The sequence below is a fragment of the Lycium barbarum genome, chromosome 11, assembly GCF_019175385.1.
Source record: "Lycium barbarum isolate Lr01 chromosome 11, ASM1917538v2, whole genome shotgun sequence".
Taxonomy (NCBI): domain Eukaryota; kingdom Viridiplantae; phylum Streptophyta; class Magnoliopsida; order Solanales; family Solanaceae; genus Lycium; species Lycium barbarum.
Window position 1 is genome coordinate 35331234 of NC_083347.1, and position 21334 is coordinate 35352567.

At 34.6% G+C, this 21334-nt stretch overlaps 1 protein-coding gene and 2 long non-coding RNA genes across 3 annotated transcripts; 1 reads left to right on the forward strand and 2 right to left on the reverse strand.

The window, feature by feature from the left end:
* Nucleotides 1-400: 400 nt before the first annotated feature.
* On the reverse strand, nucleotides 401-4623 carry LOC132617574 (small ribosomal subunit protein uS3x-like). Its single transcript, XM_060332616.1, has 6 exons — nucleotides 4466-4623; nucleotides 4244-4391; nucleotides 2759-2930; nucleotides 1068-1122; nucleotides 826-957; nucleotides 401-719 (listed from the first exon to the last, which is right to left on the reverse strand). The coding sequence occupies exons 1-6, from the start codon at nucleotides 4499-4501 to the stop codon at nucleotides 525-527; spliced, it is 738 nt and encodes a 245-aa protein (XP_060188599.1). The 5' UTR covers nucleotides 4502-4623; the 3' UTR covers nucleotides 401-524.
* A 6518-nt stretch (nucleotides 4624-11141) lies between these two features.
* On the forward strand, nucleotides 11142-21078 carry LOC132618450 (uncharacterized). Its single transcript, XR_009574105.1, has 3 exons — nucleotides 11142-11417; nucleotides 20173-20221; nucleotides 20789-21078. It is a non-coding gene; the product is annotated as an uncharacterized LOC132618450 (long non-coding RNA).
* Nucleotides 12979-16241, reverse strand: LOC132618449 (uncharacterized). Its single transcript, XR_009574104.1, has 2 exons — nucleotides 15675-16241; nucleotides 12979-13221 (listed from the first exon to the last, which is right to left on the reverse strand). It is a non-coding gene; the product is annotated as an uncharacterized LOC132618449 (long non-coding RNA).
* Nucleotides 21079-21334: the final 256 nt, after the last annotated feature.

The following is a 21334-nucleotide window of genomic DNA, read 5'->3' on the forward strand; positions in this document are numbered from 1 at the left end:
AGCAAAGCTTTGAAATCGTAACTTCCTAATAGCATAAACTTTTAAATGATATACTAAAAATAGAAAGAAATGCAGTCATTACAAAAAAAAAATGTCGATTTTTCAGTTAATATCTCGAAATCTGAATCCAATAAAAAATCAGAAAATAAAATTCATCAACAATGTCAAAAGACCGAAAATCCGAACCAATTCTAACTCACCATGACAAAAAAACAAGGAGATGAGCAAATCTAATTTCTCACAAGTTTGGCCAAAGCTACGAATAATCTATTAAGTAAATCAGACAAAAAAAAACGAAAAGAGTGCAAACTACAAAAAAAAATCCATGGTTAAATGCAGGTGCAATCTCAGATGAACAGCATATCTCAGCCAGTGAATGCACTAGGAAAAGAGGGCTACATTAGTTAAACAAAATTTTCATTGAGGCAGTACGATTGTCAATATAACTCAAAAAATTCTCCAAACATGTCTATAGCACCCAAAGTTGACCAAAAAAACAAAATATAGTAATATTTGGAAAAAAATTAAGCTGATGCAACAAAGGCTTGCTGCACAACGGGAGGCTCAATGTCAGCTGGCGCTGCCACTGGTACCCTGAGGTATTCCTCTTCCTCCTTGGGAGGATGGATTGTGACAAGATCTGGAAGAGGTGTCATTGGACCTTGCTTTCCTTTGGGATCCCAATCAAGCATGATCTTGACCTTGATTCCAAGTACTCCCTGGCAGAACAAAGAAAAATCAAAACATCGGAAACCAGAATGACAAAATAAATAAAAGCAAGTAGCACGACCAGAAAACAAGAGCTTTAACTGATATAAACTATACCTGTCTCAAGAGAACATGTCTTACTGCAGAGTCAATATACTCGTTCACAGGCTGACCGGAAGAAATCATGTACCCATCTTTGAACTTCATGGCCTTGGCACGCTGAGCTCTCAATTTTCCACTTACGATCACCTGATTAAAAGTATATGTCCCGTGTAGTGAGCAATGAGAATATTGAAGTTATGAGGTACTTAGAACACTTTATGTGCCGTGTAGTGAGCAATGAGAAAATTGAAGTATACCTCACATCCTTTGGCTCCACTCTCCATGATAAATCTCAAAACACCATAGCATGCCCTGATAAAGTTGAGGAGGATACTTGTTAGAGGCAACACAACTACAATTAAACTAGTCATAGACAAAAAACAAAACATAACGAAATACATATGGAAACAAATTAAGCATATCGCAATAACCAAGGACAGAGGTGTAAAAATTAACAACTCAATGTCTTTAGAATGTGCTTCAGCTGATATAGTCATCTTCCGACACAAATTTGGTACTATGTAATCCCTATTTGCTTTATAGATGACAGGAAGCATGGGAGGAGATTAAAATAAGATCAAACCTTAAATATTGCAAATAGAAATACATACGGAAATGAATTAAGCATGTCGCAAAAACGAAGGACAGAGGTGTAAACATTAATAACTCAGACAATGAACATATGCTGCTGATATAGTCATCTTCTGACACAAATTTGGAACTAAGTAATGCTTTATAGATGACGAGAAGCACAGAAGGAGATTAAAATAAGGTCAAACCGTAAAAATAATTGCTAGTTGACAACTAAATACGCCTCACAACAAGTTCAACAACTCTGGAAAATATTCAACAAATGTGTCCTCTCTCCAATTTACTGCATGAAGACTAAATTACATCATGAAGATGTGATGGCATTGAGGACAATTTCTCTAGTCAACATCCGACACAATATTGGTACTAGAACACCAATTTGCTTTGTTGATGACATACATGATAGAGAATATAGAAGATTGTTCATCGTGTGCAAAGTTTATAAGTTATCTAGAGAGAAAACCTCTTTGTGTTATAGATGACAATAATGGTAGGAGATTAAAATAAGATCAAACCTTAAATAGTGCACATAGAAATACATATGGGAACAAATTAAGCATGTTGCAAACCAAGGACAGAGGTGTAAAATTTACAACTCAGACGATGTCTTTAGCATGTGCGGCTAATATAGTCATCTTCCGACACAAATTTGGTACTATGTAATCCTATTTGCTTTATAGATGACAAAAAGCACGGGAGGAGATCAAAATAAGATCAACCTTAAATAGTGCACATTGAAATACATATGGAAATGAATTAAGCATGTCGCAAAAACCAAGGACAGAGGTGTAAACATTATCTCAAACAATGTCTTTAGCATATGCTGATGATATAGTCATCTTCCGACACAAATTTGGAATTAAGTATACCTATTTGCTTTATAGATGACAAGAAGCATGGGAGGAGATTAAAACAAGGTCAAACCTTATATATTGCAAGTAGACAACTAAAATACACCTCATTACAAGTTTAACAAATCAGGAAAAACTTCAATAAATGTGTCCTCTCTCCAAGTTACTGCATGAAGACTAAATTACATCATGAAGATGAGATGGCATAGAGGGCAATTTCTCTAGTCAACATCCGACACAAGACTGGTACTACAACACCAATTTGCTTTGTTGATGACATGCATGATAGAATATAGAAGACTGTTCATGGTGTGCAAAGATTATAAGCTTAGCTAAAGAGAACTATAAGCTAATGAAAGAAAAAGAAAGAAGGGGAAAGAGCAGCAGAAAGAAAAGGCACAAGCATGTCATTATTCTTAACAAGCTAGAACAACCAATTAAGAAGGGCATAATTAGGGAGTATTATATGAAGCAGATGGAAATTTGAAACACAGTATGATCATTACCTCCTGACGGCAAGACCACCAAGGAGCTTGTATCGAAGTGACTCAGCCTGAGCAATGGCACAAAGCCCTCTGTTGTTAACCTTCTCAGCATACAGCTCCACGCTGTTCTCTTTAAAATTGAACCTCTTCTGGACAACCGATGTCAACTCCCTAATCCTCCTCCCCTTCTCACCTAACATAAAAGAACAAAATATACAATATATCAACTGCAGATACAAAAAGTAGTCAAAATAGTACCAACAAGATTTGATCCTTTTCCTAAAGCACAAGTTCTCTTCAATAACCATATCAATAGGAGAAGTAAAGAGGGACCAGTATGCCTGGATTACTATAAGAAAATATACAACTGAATGCAGAATAATAACAGCACAACTTGTTCACTACTTCTCTTTCTTGATTATTCCTTTATTTAACTTCTTTTTTTAAAAAGGCACTCCTACTAAAGATTCAAGTAACATTATTTCCCCATTCTCTCTCACCCTTCCAAACTTCTCTTTTATCTTCCCTAAAATACATATTCTAGCAGAACCACTAATAAGGCAGCATGCTACTGGAGATTACCAAAGACCAAAAGTTCATTTCAAACATTTGTTAACAGTTGGATCTTGAAGTCTACCCACAAAAAAAATTGCGACTACGAAGCTTACAACTAGTTTCTCATGTTTCTTACAATCCTGTGTTGGTTACATTTCTTTTGAGCCGAGAGCCGCCCCGTAAAGGTAAGAGGTAACTACATCCTAACCTCCCCAAACCCCACCTGTGGGATTACATTGAGTACATTGATATTGTTGTTAACAATACAACTAGTTACTCCCTCTGTCCTAATTTATGTGGCACATTTCAGATTTCGAGGGTAAAACAAGTTTTCCGTTGACAACTATTTTTTTCATGTCTTATTAATATTTTAAATGGTCAATTATGGTAACTTATTGTACTTTTTACATAGTTTCAAAATATGTACATTTTACTTCAAAAAACTAAAAAATTTCATGCCTGAATTCATGGTTATAAATTACACTGCTGACTCTCGAAATCCAAACTGTGCCACATAAATTGGGTCAGAGGGAGTACAAAATAACCAAACACAAATTACCAGATAAAATTAACAATTCGCCGCCTAAGAAATGAGCAACCAAAATGTAACATAACCAACATTTCACTATAACAGCCATGTTTTCTGTGGAACTGATCTTTCATGTTATGTTAAATTATATGTTCTCTATAACAACATTTCGCTAAAGCAGTGAAAAAACATCAGAACAATATAAGCAAAATACATATTGTAGCAGGTTTGGCTGTATAACCAAAAGGCAAATTCAGCAATATTAAATCCATGAAACTAGAGTACCAATATTAATTCCTAGATAGGTTTAAACTAGTCTTTCAACAAATAAAGAACTGATAGTGGTCAAATAAAATAAAAACATTTACGTGAATTCGTACCCATTACAATTTAATTGAATTAACAATTAACAAGTATTATACCAAGAACATTTTGAGTACGAGTAGCTCTGATAATGATTTCAGTTCTCATTGGAGTAACTCTAACTTCCACTCCTGAATACCCATCTTCTGCCAATTCACGTGTCAACACTTCATTCAACTCTGCAAAAAACACTCCATCTGCCACAAACTGAAATTACAAAAAATGTATTACTTAGCATCTAATCTTATAAATTTATAAAAATGTGGTATTTAAATGCCAACCTTTCTCTTTTTGCTGATCTGAATAGCCTTATCCATGTTTGGAAGATTGATGAGCTTAGCAAAGATGAGACCTTAAAGCTCTACTTCGTCGGCGTTTAGATTTTGTGCCAGCAATATGCGGTCTAGGGTTTTTTTTGCGTCATATGGTATTGTGTATATATATGGTGCACCTAGGGTTATGTTATTACTGGGCCTTCTTTTTTGTTTTTGGGTTAGAGGTATTAAAGGCCCTAACCAATTTGTATTTCTGACAAGTGGCCTCCTAAATTGCACAGTTTGGCCTTCAAATGGGCTGGTCTACACAAATGACTACACTTCGAGATTTTTTTTTAGGCATAATTATACTTTTGCTAATTACATTTTGTAACTACAGTAATGTGTATTCAAATTCGGTTGTATTTCTATTTGGCTGTATTTTAATTCGGCTGTATTCCAATTCCAATTTGGCTGTATTTACACTGTATTCAATTTATTATATTTAAATTCAATTGTATTCAAATAACATAAATGAAAAAACATATGGATACTCATCTATATTCAAATTTATTGTATATAAAAGAATTCGAATGTATTCAATTCGGTTGTATTCATTCGTAGCAACTTTTACATTGTATTCAACTTATTATATTTAAATTCGGTTGTATTCATACAACATAAATGCAAGAAAATACAAGGATATTCAGTTGTATTCAAAATTCACTGTATTCATTTATATATAAAAAAGATCTCATTCGAACTACAAACAAAAAATAAATAAAGAAACACTGAATTTTACACTAAAAAGATAACGAATACACTCATATACATTCAGATATAAGATACAAGAAATAAGATATACATAAAAAAAAAACGCTAAATTTTACACTAAAAAAATAATGAATACACTCAAATACATTCAAATCTGAGATACATGAAATAAAATACACTCTGATTAGAGATACAAGAAATAAAATGCACTCAAATTGAAATACAATAAATAAAATACACTCGGATTTGAGATAAAAGAAATAAAATACACTCAAATCTAAATTACAATAAATAAGATACACTTACATCCGAGAAAATACACTCAAACGTTAATACTTTGCTTTTGTGTCAGGTATTATCTAATGAATCATCAAGAAATAAGTATAATCAATCTCTTCAACATCAGGATTATACTGATAAACCTTTGGGGGGAGATTGGGAGTACGACTTTGAATATTAAAATGGCATAAGGACCTATAGGAGGTCTGATCTGAAACGAAAAATGCAAAAAGAGAGATATTGGGCTGCAAATCCACTAGGCTTACGCCTAAAAAATGCTCCAAGATTTCCCATTGGGCGTTAGAGGGGAGAGAGAGTGCAGACGTTAGAGAGAGAGGGGAAAGGAAAAAGTTGTAGATGTTAGAGAGAGTCGGAGGAGAGAGTTGAGTATTTTATCTTAATAGCTAATAAGTGTCATTAACATACAAGTTTTAGCTATGTGAAGTAATTAATGTAAACTATAGCTACTAAATATAATTATCTACTCTAGTTTACCACACCATGTAGATTTCCCTATGATCCAAGGGTGGAAAAATCAACCCATGAAAGCATGACCCATCCAATCCGTTTAAGTTTGGGCTAATCATTGACCCGCTAAATTATGAGCTCAGCCCATTCCAGGCCACAAAAAGTTGGGTTGATATGCAGCCCAAATTGAACCATGAGAAATCTTATCAAAATATTTTCAAAAATATACTTTTTTTTATTTGATGTCCTATATAGCCATAACAAAGAAAGAAATTAGTTTTATTAGGTACTAAAAAATTACTATAAAAGAACAAATAAAGAAATTAAAACTTAATAAGAATTGGGCGGGTTGAGTTATGACCCGCTTTTAGCCCATTTCATCACAAGTAACTTTTGGAGGTCAATAACCCACCCATTTATTAACTCAGCCCATTTTTTTACCCGCCCAAATTCAGCTTAACCTGCCCATTTGACACCCCTAGACATACTTAAAAGTGTATAGAAAGAGAAAGACAATCAATCATTCAGAGATCTTACAGACTGCTTGCAATAGTTCATTCAATCTGCATTCTGCTGGCCACTTAAAAATAGCACAAAAGAAATTAACCAGTGATCGATGAACTTTCTTGTCTTTGTATCTCAACCACCGAACAACTACTAAGTACTAGACAAAAATACATAACAAGTGGATAGACAAAAACTAAAACGTACGCAAAATGAAGATATAAACATATATATAATTAAAAACATTTAAAACGCGTCATGTACCTTGACGAGTTGATCGACAACCTCTTCACGGAGATTAACATCATGGAGTAACAACACCAACTGATTTGGAGTTGCAGCATCTAAGTCAAGAGGATTTTGCGGTGTAACCATTGCAGAATAAGGAGAAGAAGAAGTGTTGAACAATGATGACGATGATGTCAATGTGGTATCTGTAAATGGCGATGATGTCAATGTGATATCTGTAACCGGTGAGTTTGGTTGATTCTTCATTTAAAAAATCTTAAAGAAAAACTTTCCTTTCAAAAACTTTCTAAATGAGAAAGGAGACACTAAAATGAGGCATTTTTTTCTTTGTAGTGAAAGAACACGAGATGTTCGTTTACCTTTGAAATAAAATGAAGTAGGAGATGGACAAAAGTAGTTGTATGTATAATGTCACCTATCGGACCCCGGGTGGGGTGGGTTTAATTTTTTTTTGGTTCATGCGGATTCTTGTAATTGGAGGAGAAAGTTTAGATTTTCGGGTGTATTTACTATTTAACCCCTTCCGATTTAAATGGCAATCTTTTTATTCTACATAGTTTCAAAATATTGATATTATTTTACTAAGAATTTATGTTCTGTATGTAAGAGTGGGAACTAATTCTCCATTGTAAAAGTTGTCGCCATGTGACCAGGATGTCACGAGTTCGAGCTGTGGAAATAACCTCTTGCATAAATGCAGGGTAGGACTGCGTACAATAGTTCTTGTGGTTCAGCTCTTCCCCAAACCCCGCACATAGCGAGAGCTTAGTGCACCGACTGTCCTTTTAGGGTTTTTCACTAAGTTTATAAGTTGATCAAACTAGCTTATAAACTTTTTAATTTATTCACGCGTTTGATGAACACCTTGTGTGTATACGCCAAAAGTCATAAGTTGACCACCCCCAACTTATGATTTTGTACCTTATAAACACTTTTAGTTTTGGCCAAACCTTTTATGATTTTATCCCTGAAGTCTTTGTAATCTTCGCAATACTTTTTCTAAAACGTAACTCCTATTTATCTCTCTATTCTATTTTTGTTATTCGTTTTTTTTTTATGTAAAAGTATATTGAAATGTATATATATATATATATATATATATATATATATATATATATGTATAAGGAAATTTTGGTCATTTTAACTGGAAAAGTATTTATCAACGCTTTTTTATCGAGCACATTAACTGCTTATTATAAGCTTTGGTACTTCAATTGTAACACGTAACTATTACACATAATATCAATTTCAGCACTTGATGCTTATCAGCTGCTTTTAATCAGCTAATCCAAACAAACTTTAGTACATGGATTATATATACAAGAACATAATACCTAGTGTAATTCCACAAGTGGGGTCTGTGGAGGGTAGTATGTACGCAGACCTTACCTCTACCTTTGTGGGGCAGGAAGGCTGTTTCCGAAAGACTCTCGGCACTAAAGGAAAGGAAAGAAAGGAAAATAAAAGAAAATGAAAAGAAAGGAAAATGACAAATAAAGGAAAAGGAACATGGATTAAATGTAAGTTGGAAAATTTTAAATGTGTAATTAAAATTGGTAAAACATAAGATTAATAAATAATTTAAGTAAAATGCTAATTAAGCCAAATGAGCCCTAGTTAATAAGGACTTGTACAACAACTTAATGTAAATACTCCTGAGAACACGGTCATAAAATATATCTAGACAAAGTTGTACTACCATACATTCAACTACTTACTATTTTTAAACACAGTCTCATAAATATAATGTCTCTATATCAGATAGACGGATAAAATTTGTTGACTTTCAATTAACACATACATTATGTATAATCTTGAAACAAGAAAACATTCATTAGAATTTTTTTTTCCCTAAATGGTATAGTATATATCTTTATAGTATGATCCATGAAATAAGAATTATTTTTCCTTTAACGATAGAGAAAAAATGGTTTCCAGTTTATAACTTGTATTTTGGGTCTCTCATTTATGTTAAATGACCAGGGGATGATATATCATTCCTCAGTGAGATAGCTGAACAATATTTAAGAGATATATCTTTATACGGAGTTTGCTCTAACTATCACAAAGGAATATTAGTAAATACAAGTGACACTTTTTTAACACATTTTTCTACGACAAAAACAAAGAGTAGGGGAATACCACATCAACACTTAGGCTCGTTTAATTTTATTAAGATTATGACGTCTGAATTTTAATATACATTAAGATGTTGTATTAAGATTTGAATCCTAAATAATAGATTATTTGTTTTCTCAATATCTGAATATACAAAATTAGTCTTCATTTGAAAATTAAATCCAATAACAAGATGCTCTTCCAAACAACCCTTAATTAAACTCTCTGAGGGAGTGTATCTCTATACTGCATTAGCATGGGATCCTCATATTGTCGTTCTTCTACTTCCGCTACTAACGATGAAACTGCTGAATTCTGAATAATAGCTCCACTGCTACCGGAGTCCACCACTCGGACTCCTAGGCTGGCTAACTGCTGAAGATCACGGGCCATCTCTTTCTTTTCTGGTCATACATCACTTAGACTTCCCACCGACCTACGGCTAAGAGCATCAGCCACAACATTTGCCTTTCCGGGGTGGTACAGGATTTTGACGTCATAGTCTTTTAGCAACTCTAGCCATCGTCGTTGCCGCAAATTCAACTCTTTCTGCTTGAAGATGTACTGGAGACTCTTATGATCTGTATAAATATCCACGTGGACACCATATAAGTAATGTCTCCATATCTTTAAAGCATGGACCACCGCGGCCAATTCTAAGTCATGGGTAGGATAATTCTGCTCATGTTTCCGTAATTGTCTAGAAGCATACGCAATCACCTTACCATTTTGCATCAATACACAGCCTAGCCCGACGCCTGAAGCATCACAATAAATAACATATCCTTTCAATCCTTCATATATGCTATTGAAATTTGAATATTCAAAATAACATCTAAACTTTACTACTACTTACAATTTATTGGTAAATTTGAAAAGATGGACTAGCAACAATGCCAATGCCTCTGACTTGAGAATAGTGGGTGCTGGAATCCCATATTTCCCTTTAGCAAGCAAGCCCTTCAAGAATGCCCAAAATATAAAAAATACCCACATAATGCATATAACTTCTCCTAATCCCCATTCAAGATTTCCTCTGTTGAAATCTAGCACTCCAGTGAACAAGGAAGTAAGGTTCAATAAGAGAATTTCAGTTCCAGGCACAAAAATTGGGGACTCATCAAATGCGAACCTTCCAATACTGGAATTTTTTGTGTCATCTCTATCATTCCCTTGGTCCTTTTTTGTAACTTCAAATGCAGTTTCAGAAAGGGCAAGTAACTTTGTTATACCACTTAGAATTCCAAATAGCCATGCAGTCATAGCATTGACAATCCACATTCTTTGATTGTTCAACCATGCTTCTATTGGCTTATTTGCTCGAACATACTCATATAAACCATATAGATTGTAGATGAGGAAGATTGATGCTGGTATAATCATACTTGATTCACTTGCCTGCACATATACAAAGTTGTAGAGAATAACTTTTGAGATATGAACTGAAAAAAGAAAAGCATAAAAAGATAGAGATCTTAACATTTTTAACCATCCGTCTAAGAAAATTTTCACAACCCCTCCCCCCTCAAACCGAGATAATTTGTAGTCGTCGCTGGTATATACTTAATATATAACAAAGTATATAATAATTGTATAATTGTTACATTCTGTGTTTTCATGCGTTGGAAAGCGTGCGAGTTAAATGACATTAGCAACTGAAATGAGGTTATCCCCAAAGTTATAGGTCTCAGAGTGATGATTACAGATGTATCATAAGGATTAGAAGTTAAACAAATCGAAGAAAATAAGTTTCGTCAAGGTTTGAAATTTATTTGAATGAAATACGGTCCAAGCTATAATATCCCGTATTTTAGACTAGGAAATTGAACAATCCAACATGCGCAAATTTATCCGAGCCCGAAGAATTTTGGTCATATTCAAGTATGCGAATAAAGAGCTCGTGGTATAATGAGGTGAAGTCCCGAAATGATTTAAGACGAAAAAGTGTGACGAATATGATTGAAAATAATATTTTATGTGTGGCAAATGAGGTTATGGACTAGTGTTATATTACATGATCATGGTAATGGATATATGGAGTATGTTAAAGGTGATCAATATTTAAGTAAATCATGATCAAGAAATTAATCATGTGGGCAATTTATTAAATGGGGAATTGTAATAGGAAACAAGAAATTTAATAAAACCTTTGTGGATAAATAATATTTTCCATGTAAATGATGGGGAGCGGGCAGCAAGTGGGTGGTCCTCATGGTCATTAGGTGATGTGGCAATATGTCATGATTGTAAATTGTGTGTGTGACAAATGGAAACACGTGTAGAACCCAAGGTGTAAAACAATTCTTATCCTATATGACTAAGAGGTCATTGTATAACATTTTTGGGGATCTTTATCTGTGTTCAACAAAATGCTTTGTATAACATTATGGAGCAGCAACATAGCTCCTTTTTTCAACCAGCAGCAACGGCTTCCTCTTCTACCAACAGGTGTATACTCCCTCTCACGAAGAAGCATAGCGGTTGTTGCTCTCTATTTCGATCTCATTATTTTGTTTGTCGTGTTGTTAAATTTAGATTTTCTTCAAGGTGAAGTAAGGTGCAAGAAGAGTAGTTCTTGGCATATAAGGTAAGAAATCATCTCTCCTAGATATATTTGAGTTATCCGAGTCATATCTACGTTCCTAGATGAAAGAAATATGAAAGTTAAATTGGAAATCGGATAAATTGTTGTTGTTATCGTGTGGGCTATTTGGTGATTGTTATGAGTTACTTTGTGGGCTGGAATATCATGGGGGATTGGTTGCACTTGTAGTTGTTGTTGTTTTTGTTGCCGTTATACTATGTTGTAGTTGTTGTTGTTTTTGTTGCCGTTGTCATGCTCTATTTTTAACGGATTAAAACTGGTTCACAACTTATGATTATATTTCCTCTGGTTTTTTGAAAATTTTCAGAGTCGCCACCTAATTTTAGAAAATATTAGGAAACCATTTTTAAAAAAGGTAAACTCTATTTTTTAGTCTTTGAAACCTGTAAGATTCTAGGTAAGAGTTTTATTTACTCCGAGGGGAAGGTATTAAGCATCCCTCAGAGCCTATTTGAAGACAGTAATTAAACTTAGCTTAATTAATACTAGAGGGGGATTATCTAATTATTTATCATCACCTATTTAAAGAATTGCGGAAAAAGAAACTACTCTCTCAAAACTATTTGAATAAAAGAGAGTTTTTAATGTAATTTTAACTATGTGAGTAAACGCATATATATAAAGTAAGTAGTTAATGCTAATGTATGCATGAGGAAAATATGTATGACATTTATTTTATATAAGAATAGTAAGTGTCATATAGAATAAGGAGATGTATATTTTTTATAAGAAAATAATCTACATATGTGATAGTATATCCTAGGTGAATACTAAAAAAATAGTTATGATGACATGATGATACTATACGTGTACATATAATGAAAATACGACTAAGGGAATTAATAAAAAATAAGATAGTACAGGTATGGTATGCGCGTATGAAAATAGTATGTTGGTACACCCATAATAAAGGAAAGCAATTAGGACAAGATGTAAAATTATATGTATTAGGAATATATATATTGTTTTCAAAAGAGTACGTATGTATATTTTAGAAGATGAGGTATAATATGATTGTTGTATATAATGTATGCTAAAAATAAGTATTTATAATATAACGTACATACGTATGCATGTGATGAGAAAATGATTTAAGGGTATTTAAAGTAAGAATAGTATACATACATGTAAAATAGGATCTTTGTATATAAAGTAGAGTATATACCTTGTAGTTCTTGAAAATACTCGGACCACTATACTTGGGTCCTAATATGGTTTCCTTGTATTAAACTTGCAGAATTTGGGTCTGCTCATGTTAGCATTAAAACTGCTCATGTTAGCATTAAAAATGATTGCCCATGAAATATGCATCTTACCCTTTTGAAACCCCTATTTAGATCGCTAATTTTTGTTAAAAACGGATTTAAATAGAATGATTAGTTTGTTGAGCGATTAACTCAAAAGGATTTTTTTTCCAGTTAATTTCCTTTAGTCGGAAATCATTTTAAACTTGGCAGTGCATAGACAAAAGATGAAACACATGGGCGATTATCATTTCTAACACGCCTAAGCCAAGATTAATTATCCTAGGGGAGAGGAAAAGTAGTGACTAAATTTACCATCATACTTAACTATTGTTTCCATAAGTTCCTACACAAGCGAGAAACAAATGTGCTACAAATACAATCCATAAAAAATGTTAGTCAAGAATATAAACATGTATATACATGATAACACGAAGACACGAAATTTAAAGAGAGGAAGGAAGACGGGGGCGCTAGACACGAGCAATTAAATCTTGCAACCGGGTGTTCTCTGATATGGGCAAAATCCGGAGTTGCCATAACTGCAAATGCTCCCAAGATTCGTCATGAAAAAGAAAAAAAAAATAAAGATAAGGATAAGGATTAGAAACAATTTTCAACAAGGAAAAAAAGTCTATATAACTTTAATTAATGAAAGCTAGATAAAAAAATCAAGACAATAGTACTAGCAAGCTGCTCTAAAACAGTTTGTTCAAATTTTTTTTAGCAAGATACCAAAAGTACTAGCAAGCTGCTCTAAAACAATTTCAAGACAACAAATGCCGAAGCCAAAGATGCAGCAGCCGTGGGCTAAACAAAGCAGTAGCAATGGCCTCTAAACTGAGCAGAATGCACCAGCAATGGCCTCAAAACTTCGAGCAAAATGCAGCAATTATGGCCTCAAAACTGACCAAAAAATGCAACAACAATTGTCTCGAAATAAAGAGACCAGCCAGCCCAAACAGCAGCAGCTAATGAGCCTCAAAGCTGCCCAAAACTTGGTTCAAAATCACAACAATAACCAGCTAATACAACAGCCAAAGTATAGCATCTGGAATATCAGTAAAATATCAAAGTATAGCGTCTAAAATATCAAGATGAGACTGTTTTCGAACAGCTCTGAAGCAGCAGACTTCTTTACCAAAAAAATAACAACAATAGTTAGGCCAAACAACTAACAGCAATAAGGAGCAGCAAATCTGCTCAAAATGCAACCATCATAGGCTAAGTACAGAGGCTATTTTTTTTTCTCAGATTCAGCAGCTAACAGCAATAGTGAGCAGTATCTGTTCTGTTTGAACAAGCTAGCAGTTGTTTCAACCAAGGTATCATATGTGAAATACTCCCAAAAAAGAGGTTTAAGTAGCCAAGATTTCAGCAGCATTTTATAGCAAACATAATAGCCTAGTGACAGCTCGAGAGTGCAACATTTCAGGCTCCAAGAACAGTAATAATTTAAAGAGTGCACCAGAATCAGGATAGAAGACCAGTGAAGCAACAACTCAAAGAACAACCTTAGCACAAGATCATCTCAAAACAACAGCCATAGAGAACTCTTAAGTACAGCAATATATTGTCCATAACATGTGGCTCACATAATCAATAGACATAACAACAACTAAATGAAAACAACCCATAGTAGGAGCTCAAAAGGACTGTACTAGCACCACCAAAATACAATAGCCCAAGTGTAGTTTCAGTTTCTGTTTTATAAATGCAGCAACCGAAACTTCAAATGCAACATATTTCATTTCAAAGCAGCCACTACTTAGCAGCGGACAGACCAAAAAAAAGCAGCAGCCATTTTCCCCCCATATGTCTCAAGAATGTGGCATTTTCACCCTAAAAAACACAACAATCAGTTGGCCAAAATGCAGGCAGTAAATCAGTCACAAAATGAGGTGAAAATGGCCTAAAACACAGTAGAAAATGGCCAAAAACCTAAGTTGCTCGGACTCTTCGAAAATGCTGCCACACCCGTGTCGGATCCTCCAAAAATACACTACTTTTGGAGGATCCGACACACACCCGTCGATATTTTTGAAGAGTCTGAGTAACATAGCCAAAAACGCAGCAGCGTTGGCCTCAAATTGCAGCAGCAAAATGGCTCAGATCTGCTCATTTCACTGCCCTTAGTATCATGCCTATTTAACCCTTAAACCTCTCAAATTTAAGAAATTGACCAGCGGCATACCCTTTTTGATGTTTGATTAGTTAACTAAATGTCATGCTTACAACAAACTTAAGAAAGGAACTCTTATGCTTTATGACCAACCAGGTTAATAATCAACCAGTTCTTAATTTAAGAAGAAAAGCCTTATGTACACTCATATTTCAGCCCAAAACGGATTAGTAGTAAACCTCTACTAACAAGTCAATAAAGACATTTTCACTTCTGAATCAACAGCAAACTTACTCTCTGACGATGGTTCCGGAATCCGATGGACATGATTTCTAATACTCTTCAAGAAACACAGAAAAACAGAGGTGCTTTCGAGACCCCAAAAACAGTAGAAGAACACATCACTCATTTTTTATTTTTTTTTAGGAAATTTAGATGAGCATAACCATTTTGTGTCCAAAGAAATTTAGTCATGCTTTTAAATCATACTAAAACAAAGACCAGACCATTCTGAAATGAAAGAACACATATTCCTCAAAGTATTAGATTGACACACGCAACCTTGAGACGAGACTACTTCAAACATATTTCCAGGAAAAAGTTTACACATGACGTCGAAACTGTCCAGACAGGGAGTACGAGGAACGGAGTGTTGGACAAACGACATAATTAAACATATATTCTGCAAGCTAATCGATGATTCCTCTAAACATTCTCAGTCCTATTTAACCATTTTACATACGTATACTTAAAGTAAACAGATCAGCACAACAGTTTTATCTAAGTAAATTGAAACCAGCGACTAAAACAATCGAGCGACTAAACTTAATTCTACGAACTATAATGAAACAAAAGATGAGGGCGGTGACTGACCTTCTCCGGGACAGCGAACTGAGGCTAATGTCATCGTCGGGTCTCCGAATCCTCTTGAAGAGCTCGTTTAGCCGAGAACCACCAAGAATTCGACAAAACAAAATTAGAGTTAAAAGAGAATTTTTTGAGACCAGCAACTTAGAGTAAAAAAAAAGATTTTTTTTTTTATGAAAAGCTTGATGAAAACAGATGATTTTTTTTTTGAGTTATTCAAGAGGGATTTTCAACACTTGAACCTTATCTAAAACAGCCCAGGAAGGCCTGTATTTATAGGTAAACACTGAGGGGGTTTCAACAACTTCCTCCAGAGGCTTTTTCCTTTAAATTTCGAATTAAAGAGGGGGGAAAAATGGACGTTTTCAACAGATGAGACGGTGAAAGGGGTGATGGGACTTACCCATGAAATCTGCTAAAATTGCACATGGAGCCTGCAAGCTTTAGAGATGGAGTGTGAGGAAGGAGAAGAGGGGTGTAGGTAGCGGATTTTGTGGGATATGGGCGTGGTGGTGGTGAGGTGACGGACGTGATGGGGGGGTGGGGTGGCGTGGCGGTGATGGTTGAGTTGGTTACTGAATAATGGGTTAGGGACTTTAGTTGATTTAGTTGTAGGGGTTTGTTGGGCTGGGTCGGGTCGGCAACGTTTTGGGCTGGGGCGGTTTGGGTTGGTGAGGAATTGAGCTGAACGTTTTTTTTTTTTCGGCTTAGAGTTGTTGGGTTGCTGATTTAATTTGGGGGAGAAGGGAATTGGCCCAATATTATGTAGATGAATTAATCATCCTAATTCCTTTTCATTTTGAACTAATTAAAATATGCTTCTTTGTCCTAATTAATTCCCAAAAATTTGTACATATGAAAATTATAATACAAGTAATTTAATATACATATTTAGTTTAAAATAGAATAAACGATGATTAACATAGCAATTGTTACGCCCTACTTTGAACTGGGTCCAATATAGTTTGCAACTTCACGGTTCTTCTAACTGGTTTTAAAAGGGTTAGAGTTGCCACCTTATTTTTTAGGAAAATCAGGAAACCTATATGTATTTGTGTGTCTACTCCATTTTTAGTCCACGAAACCTATGAGATTCTAGATAAGGGTTTTATTTACCCCGAGGGGAAGGTATTAAGCATCCCTCAAAGCCTGTCCGAAGACAGTCCTTAGACTTAGTTTAATTGAACACTAGAGGGGGATTATTTATCTGTTTATCATTATTATTACCTGTTTTCAAAATGTTATGACTTCATGAAAAGCTACACTAAATGATAATATACTAAGTATATACAGTGTATAAAAATGTATTTATATCAAGTATCAAGTATTCATAAAGAATGTATAGTAAAAAAGAATATATAAAAGAGTATAAAGAGAATGTACCTCGTAAGTATAAAAGTATATCTGTTAGTACAAAGAGTGTATATATATGTTAGTGTAAAGAATGTGTAACTATATTAAGAGTATAAAAAAAATGTAAGACTATGTAAAAAATAAATATATCAAGGATATAAAGAATGTGCGTCTATGTAAGAATGTATGGATATTAAATAAATAAAGAATGTATTTTCAAGAATAAAAGAGTGTATATCAAACATAAAATGTCTAAAGAATTGTATAACTAGGTATATTAGTCCATAAAGAATGTAAAAATAATCTACGAATATTCATTGGTGTAAAGAGTTTATATAGCACAATTATTCAGAAAAGTAAAGTTTATTTGACTTGTTTCTACTGTTTAGTTAAAAAGAGTGTTTGTTTAATGAATATCCTATCAAAAGAATAAGGAACAAAATAATTGTTAAAAGTATTGGTAAAAAATAAGTATAGCGTCAAAAATGTGAATTTAACTTAATTAAAAAATGTATTAGTGTACACGAAACAATATAAAATGTAAGTTGTATTAACAGTGTATAAAGAATCTAAATTAAAGGATGGACTAGTATTTTTTGCCTAAACGCCAAAAGTGTGAATTTAATTAACAAAGTATTTATATCAAGTCAATCTAATTAATTTATGAAAGTGTAGACGGCCTAAATATTGCCTAAAGTGAATAACGCACTTTAAATTAAACATATAAGCGACAAGTAATTAAATATCCCCGCCCAACATTAAAATAAAGTTTTCACTATACTATGAGTTTATATTTTGTATAGTTATAAAAAAAATGCGGAAAGTAAATACAAACAGTGATTCGATGAAGTCTTCGGGTTCCTTCCGAGTGTCCTCTTCGGGATGTATCTCCAGGTACCTGTATAAACACTTAGTAAAAGTGTTAGTAAGAGAATAAATAACTATCGGATGAGTTAAAGAAATAATGAATAAACTTAAAATAAAAACCCGTCTTTTGTACATGGGAGGCCTTGGAAATCGACGGAAATTTCTTCATCGGCCATTTGGATTTAGTATTCGCCCAAATGAATTTAACTAAATGCGATAAAAAAGTTAACAGTACCATTGACCGCCAAAAGTATTTTTTCGGGCACAAAGTCGAACATTTATTTAGTAAAAGAAATGTAAAATCAGTCTGAATACTGATAGTAACAACGATGAAGGTAGTACAAAACCAATAGCAAATTAGCTATAGCTAGATTACAACAGCAGCAATAACAAAAAAAGGAACTCGCAGAATACGCCCGATAAATGCAAAGACAGCGCCAATAATTTTTCGAAACAATTAAGGCAACACAAAATTATTAAAGACAATAATAAACATAACAATGGTTTAATGTAACAACAGCAGAGTTGGCAAACGTAGTAAAAAAAGGGGCAGCCATGGCGGTCGGAAAAAACCCAGTCGTCGGAGCACGACAACTCCGACCAGATCTGAACTGAAAAAAATGCACGCACACACACAAAAAAAAAATCGTTAGAGAAGGAAGGGAGGTAGCAGCGGCTGGTGGTGTCGTTTGGTTGCTAGCTGCTCCGGTTCACCGGAGCTAGAAGCTCCTCGCCGGAGCAGCAAAGAAAACGAGGATTCGAGTTGGTTGGTCGTTGTTGTTGGAGCTCGAACAACAAGGGAAAGGGGACGGGGAGCAGCGCCTGGTGGTGCGGTCAACTGCTCCGGCGTCGTGAGTTCGCCAGAGCAGGCAGCGGGTGAGAGAGAGAGGGAGACGATGGCGCTTGGTTGGTGGTTCCATGGTGGTGGCGGTTTTGTGGGTGAAGAGGCGGTGTGGTGGTGTTGTTGGGGTTCGCCGGAGCTCGGAGCTCCGGCATGGAGGGGCTGGCGGCGGTGGGGTCGTGCAGAGAGAAGGTGAGGGGAGAGAAAATGTTTTGGGATTTAAAGGAAACAAAAATCTGAAAATGTGAAATGTTGTGTGTGTTGTGTCAAAAAAAATATAACCCCCTCTATTCCTTTATAACACAAACTAACACCCTCTCTTGTCCAAAAAATAATGATCTTCCCCCTCTTGTCCCCTTTACCCCCTTTAACCCTTATGTAAAAATGCAATAACCAATAGATCAAGAACCCAACCCATCACCTCAAATGTCAACTTTTAAAAAGGTGACGAGACCTTGACTTGATCGAATTTTTGCTCTGCGTTTAAAAATTAATTGCTCCGATTTTCTCTGCACCGACGGACTATACTAAAATATAGTTAAATAATAATGTATAAATAATGTAAGTATAAAATATAAATATTAATGTATAAGATATAAAAAATGTACCGCTATAAAATAAAGAAACAATTATTAATTGCACAAAATGACAGTATTACGCTGTACATGTGCAAAAATAATGATTCTTAAAGATGACAATAAATTGATAAAATTCCTAGAATAAGGATAATCATCAATAAATTGTCGAAAAATGTAAAAATGTGTAAAAAGCTATTTTGTGCTCTTTAACGAATCAGGGCCCCCAAAAACGTTAATTTTAAGCATGTCGAGCCAAAATTAGGTGTCAACAACAATAGATAGGATCAAAGGAAAAATGTCAACGCCAATATTGATATAGGAATATCAACACTATTTTTTGAGTGATTTAATTGTAAAGAATGATGTTTAGTAATTTTTAATATGAAAATATGGCGTTTTGTAATTTTTAAGAAATAATAAGAGTGTTATTAACTTTAGAGATTTATATCTCGAAAAATAGCTTAATAATTAATGAAAATATTCCAAGCTCATTCTGGCGAATTTTCAGGACTGAGAAGCATAGTGAAATTAATTAAACAAAAAAGGAGGGCCAAAATTGGGTGTCAACAGCCGTTATACTATGTATATACAAAAATAAAGAAATGTATACAAGCATTAGTATACGAATGTATATTGAGCTGTTTTCGAAGCGATTTAAGAATGGATTTGATTTTATTTGGATATGTATCTATTGATATTGTTGTTGTTGGTATTGTGATTGATATTTTGGCTAAGTTGGAATCACGAGGATTATTAAGTTATTAGGGAAAATGTTGCCCGAATATCGTTACGTTCCTAAGTAATTAAGGATTAGTTTGAAAGAGTATCTTCATTTGATTATTGGCATATTTGGTATTGTTTATAGATTGGTGAAGCCCGAGACCTAAGTTATGGTTAAATTGGGAAGCGACAAGGTATGTTAAGTCTATCCCTTCTTTCTTTTTGGCATAAATTACATAAACGAGCGAACGATGAACATACATGACTCCAATGAATTCTAGTTCTCAGCGGTACTTGACATGACAGTTGTCTTTGATTCTCAAGTGTTGGTTCATTCTCATTATTCTATTGAGTCTCAAATAATGATTTGGTTTATATATGGTTGCTCCTAATATTCTAATCGTGCATAACGTTATTACATCATTTCATCGAGTCCCGGACCGGGTACGTATTCGTGCACAGTTTCATTGCATTGTTCACCGATTCCCTCACTAGAGGGCCGGGTACGGTATATATTTATATTTCACCGAGTCCCTTACTAAAGGGCCGGGTATGGTATATATTTACATTTCTAGTCATTGCCTTTGGGGCTACTTACATGGTTATTCTCTGCCTTCGAGGCTATTCATATTACAGGTGGTTTCTCATACTTTCATTATGGCTTATATCTCATTCTTTATGATTACTGTTGCCTTACATACTCGGTACATTGTTCATACTGATGTCCTGTTGCCTGGGGGCGCTATGTTCATGCCACACAGTCCCAGATTATTTTGCAAGTAAAAGTATTCAGCTAGGATGGTTGGCTATTAGCTGGGATTGGCAAACTCCATTTTCCTCCTGGAGCAGTGCCGAGTCATTATGGTTATCATATGTGTGTATGGGTACGTCGGGGCCCTGTCCCGACTCATATGATTCAGGTGTTTACTCTTAGAGACTTTGCAGACAGTGTCCTGTGGTTAGTACGTTAATATGTCATGTGTTGAGTGAAGCGACCATGTAGGCCGATATGTCAGTTTGACTTACTCGGTTTTTGATTAATTGAGTATCGTTCGCAAATTTCTATGGTTTGACAAAAAGTACTTTATTATATTTCCGAATTGTTTTTTATATGTCCAGTTTCATTATGTGAATGCCAGAGGGTTCGCTCAGCTCTAAGTAAGAGTTGGGTGCCCATCATGCCCTATCGGAATTGGGGTGTGACAATAATCATGTACACCATGATTATATAGAAATCAAGCAGTAATTATATACTTATATATTGATTATACACTCCCCCATAATCTGATGACGTAGTCCTGCAACAT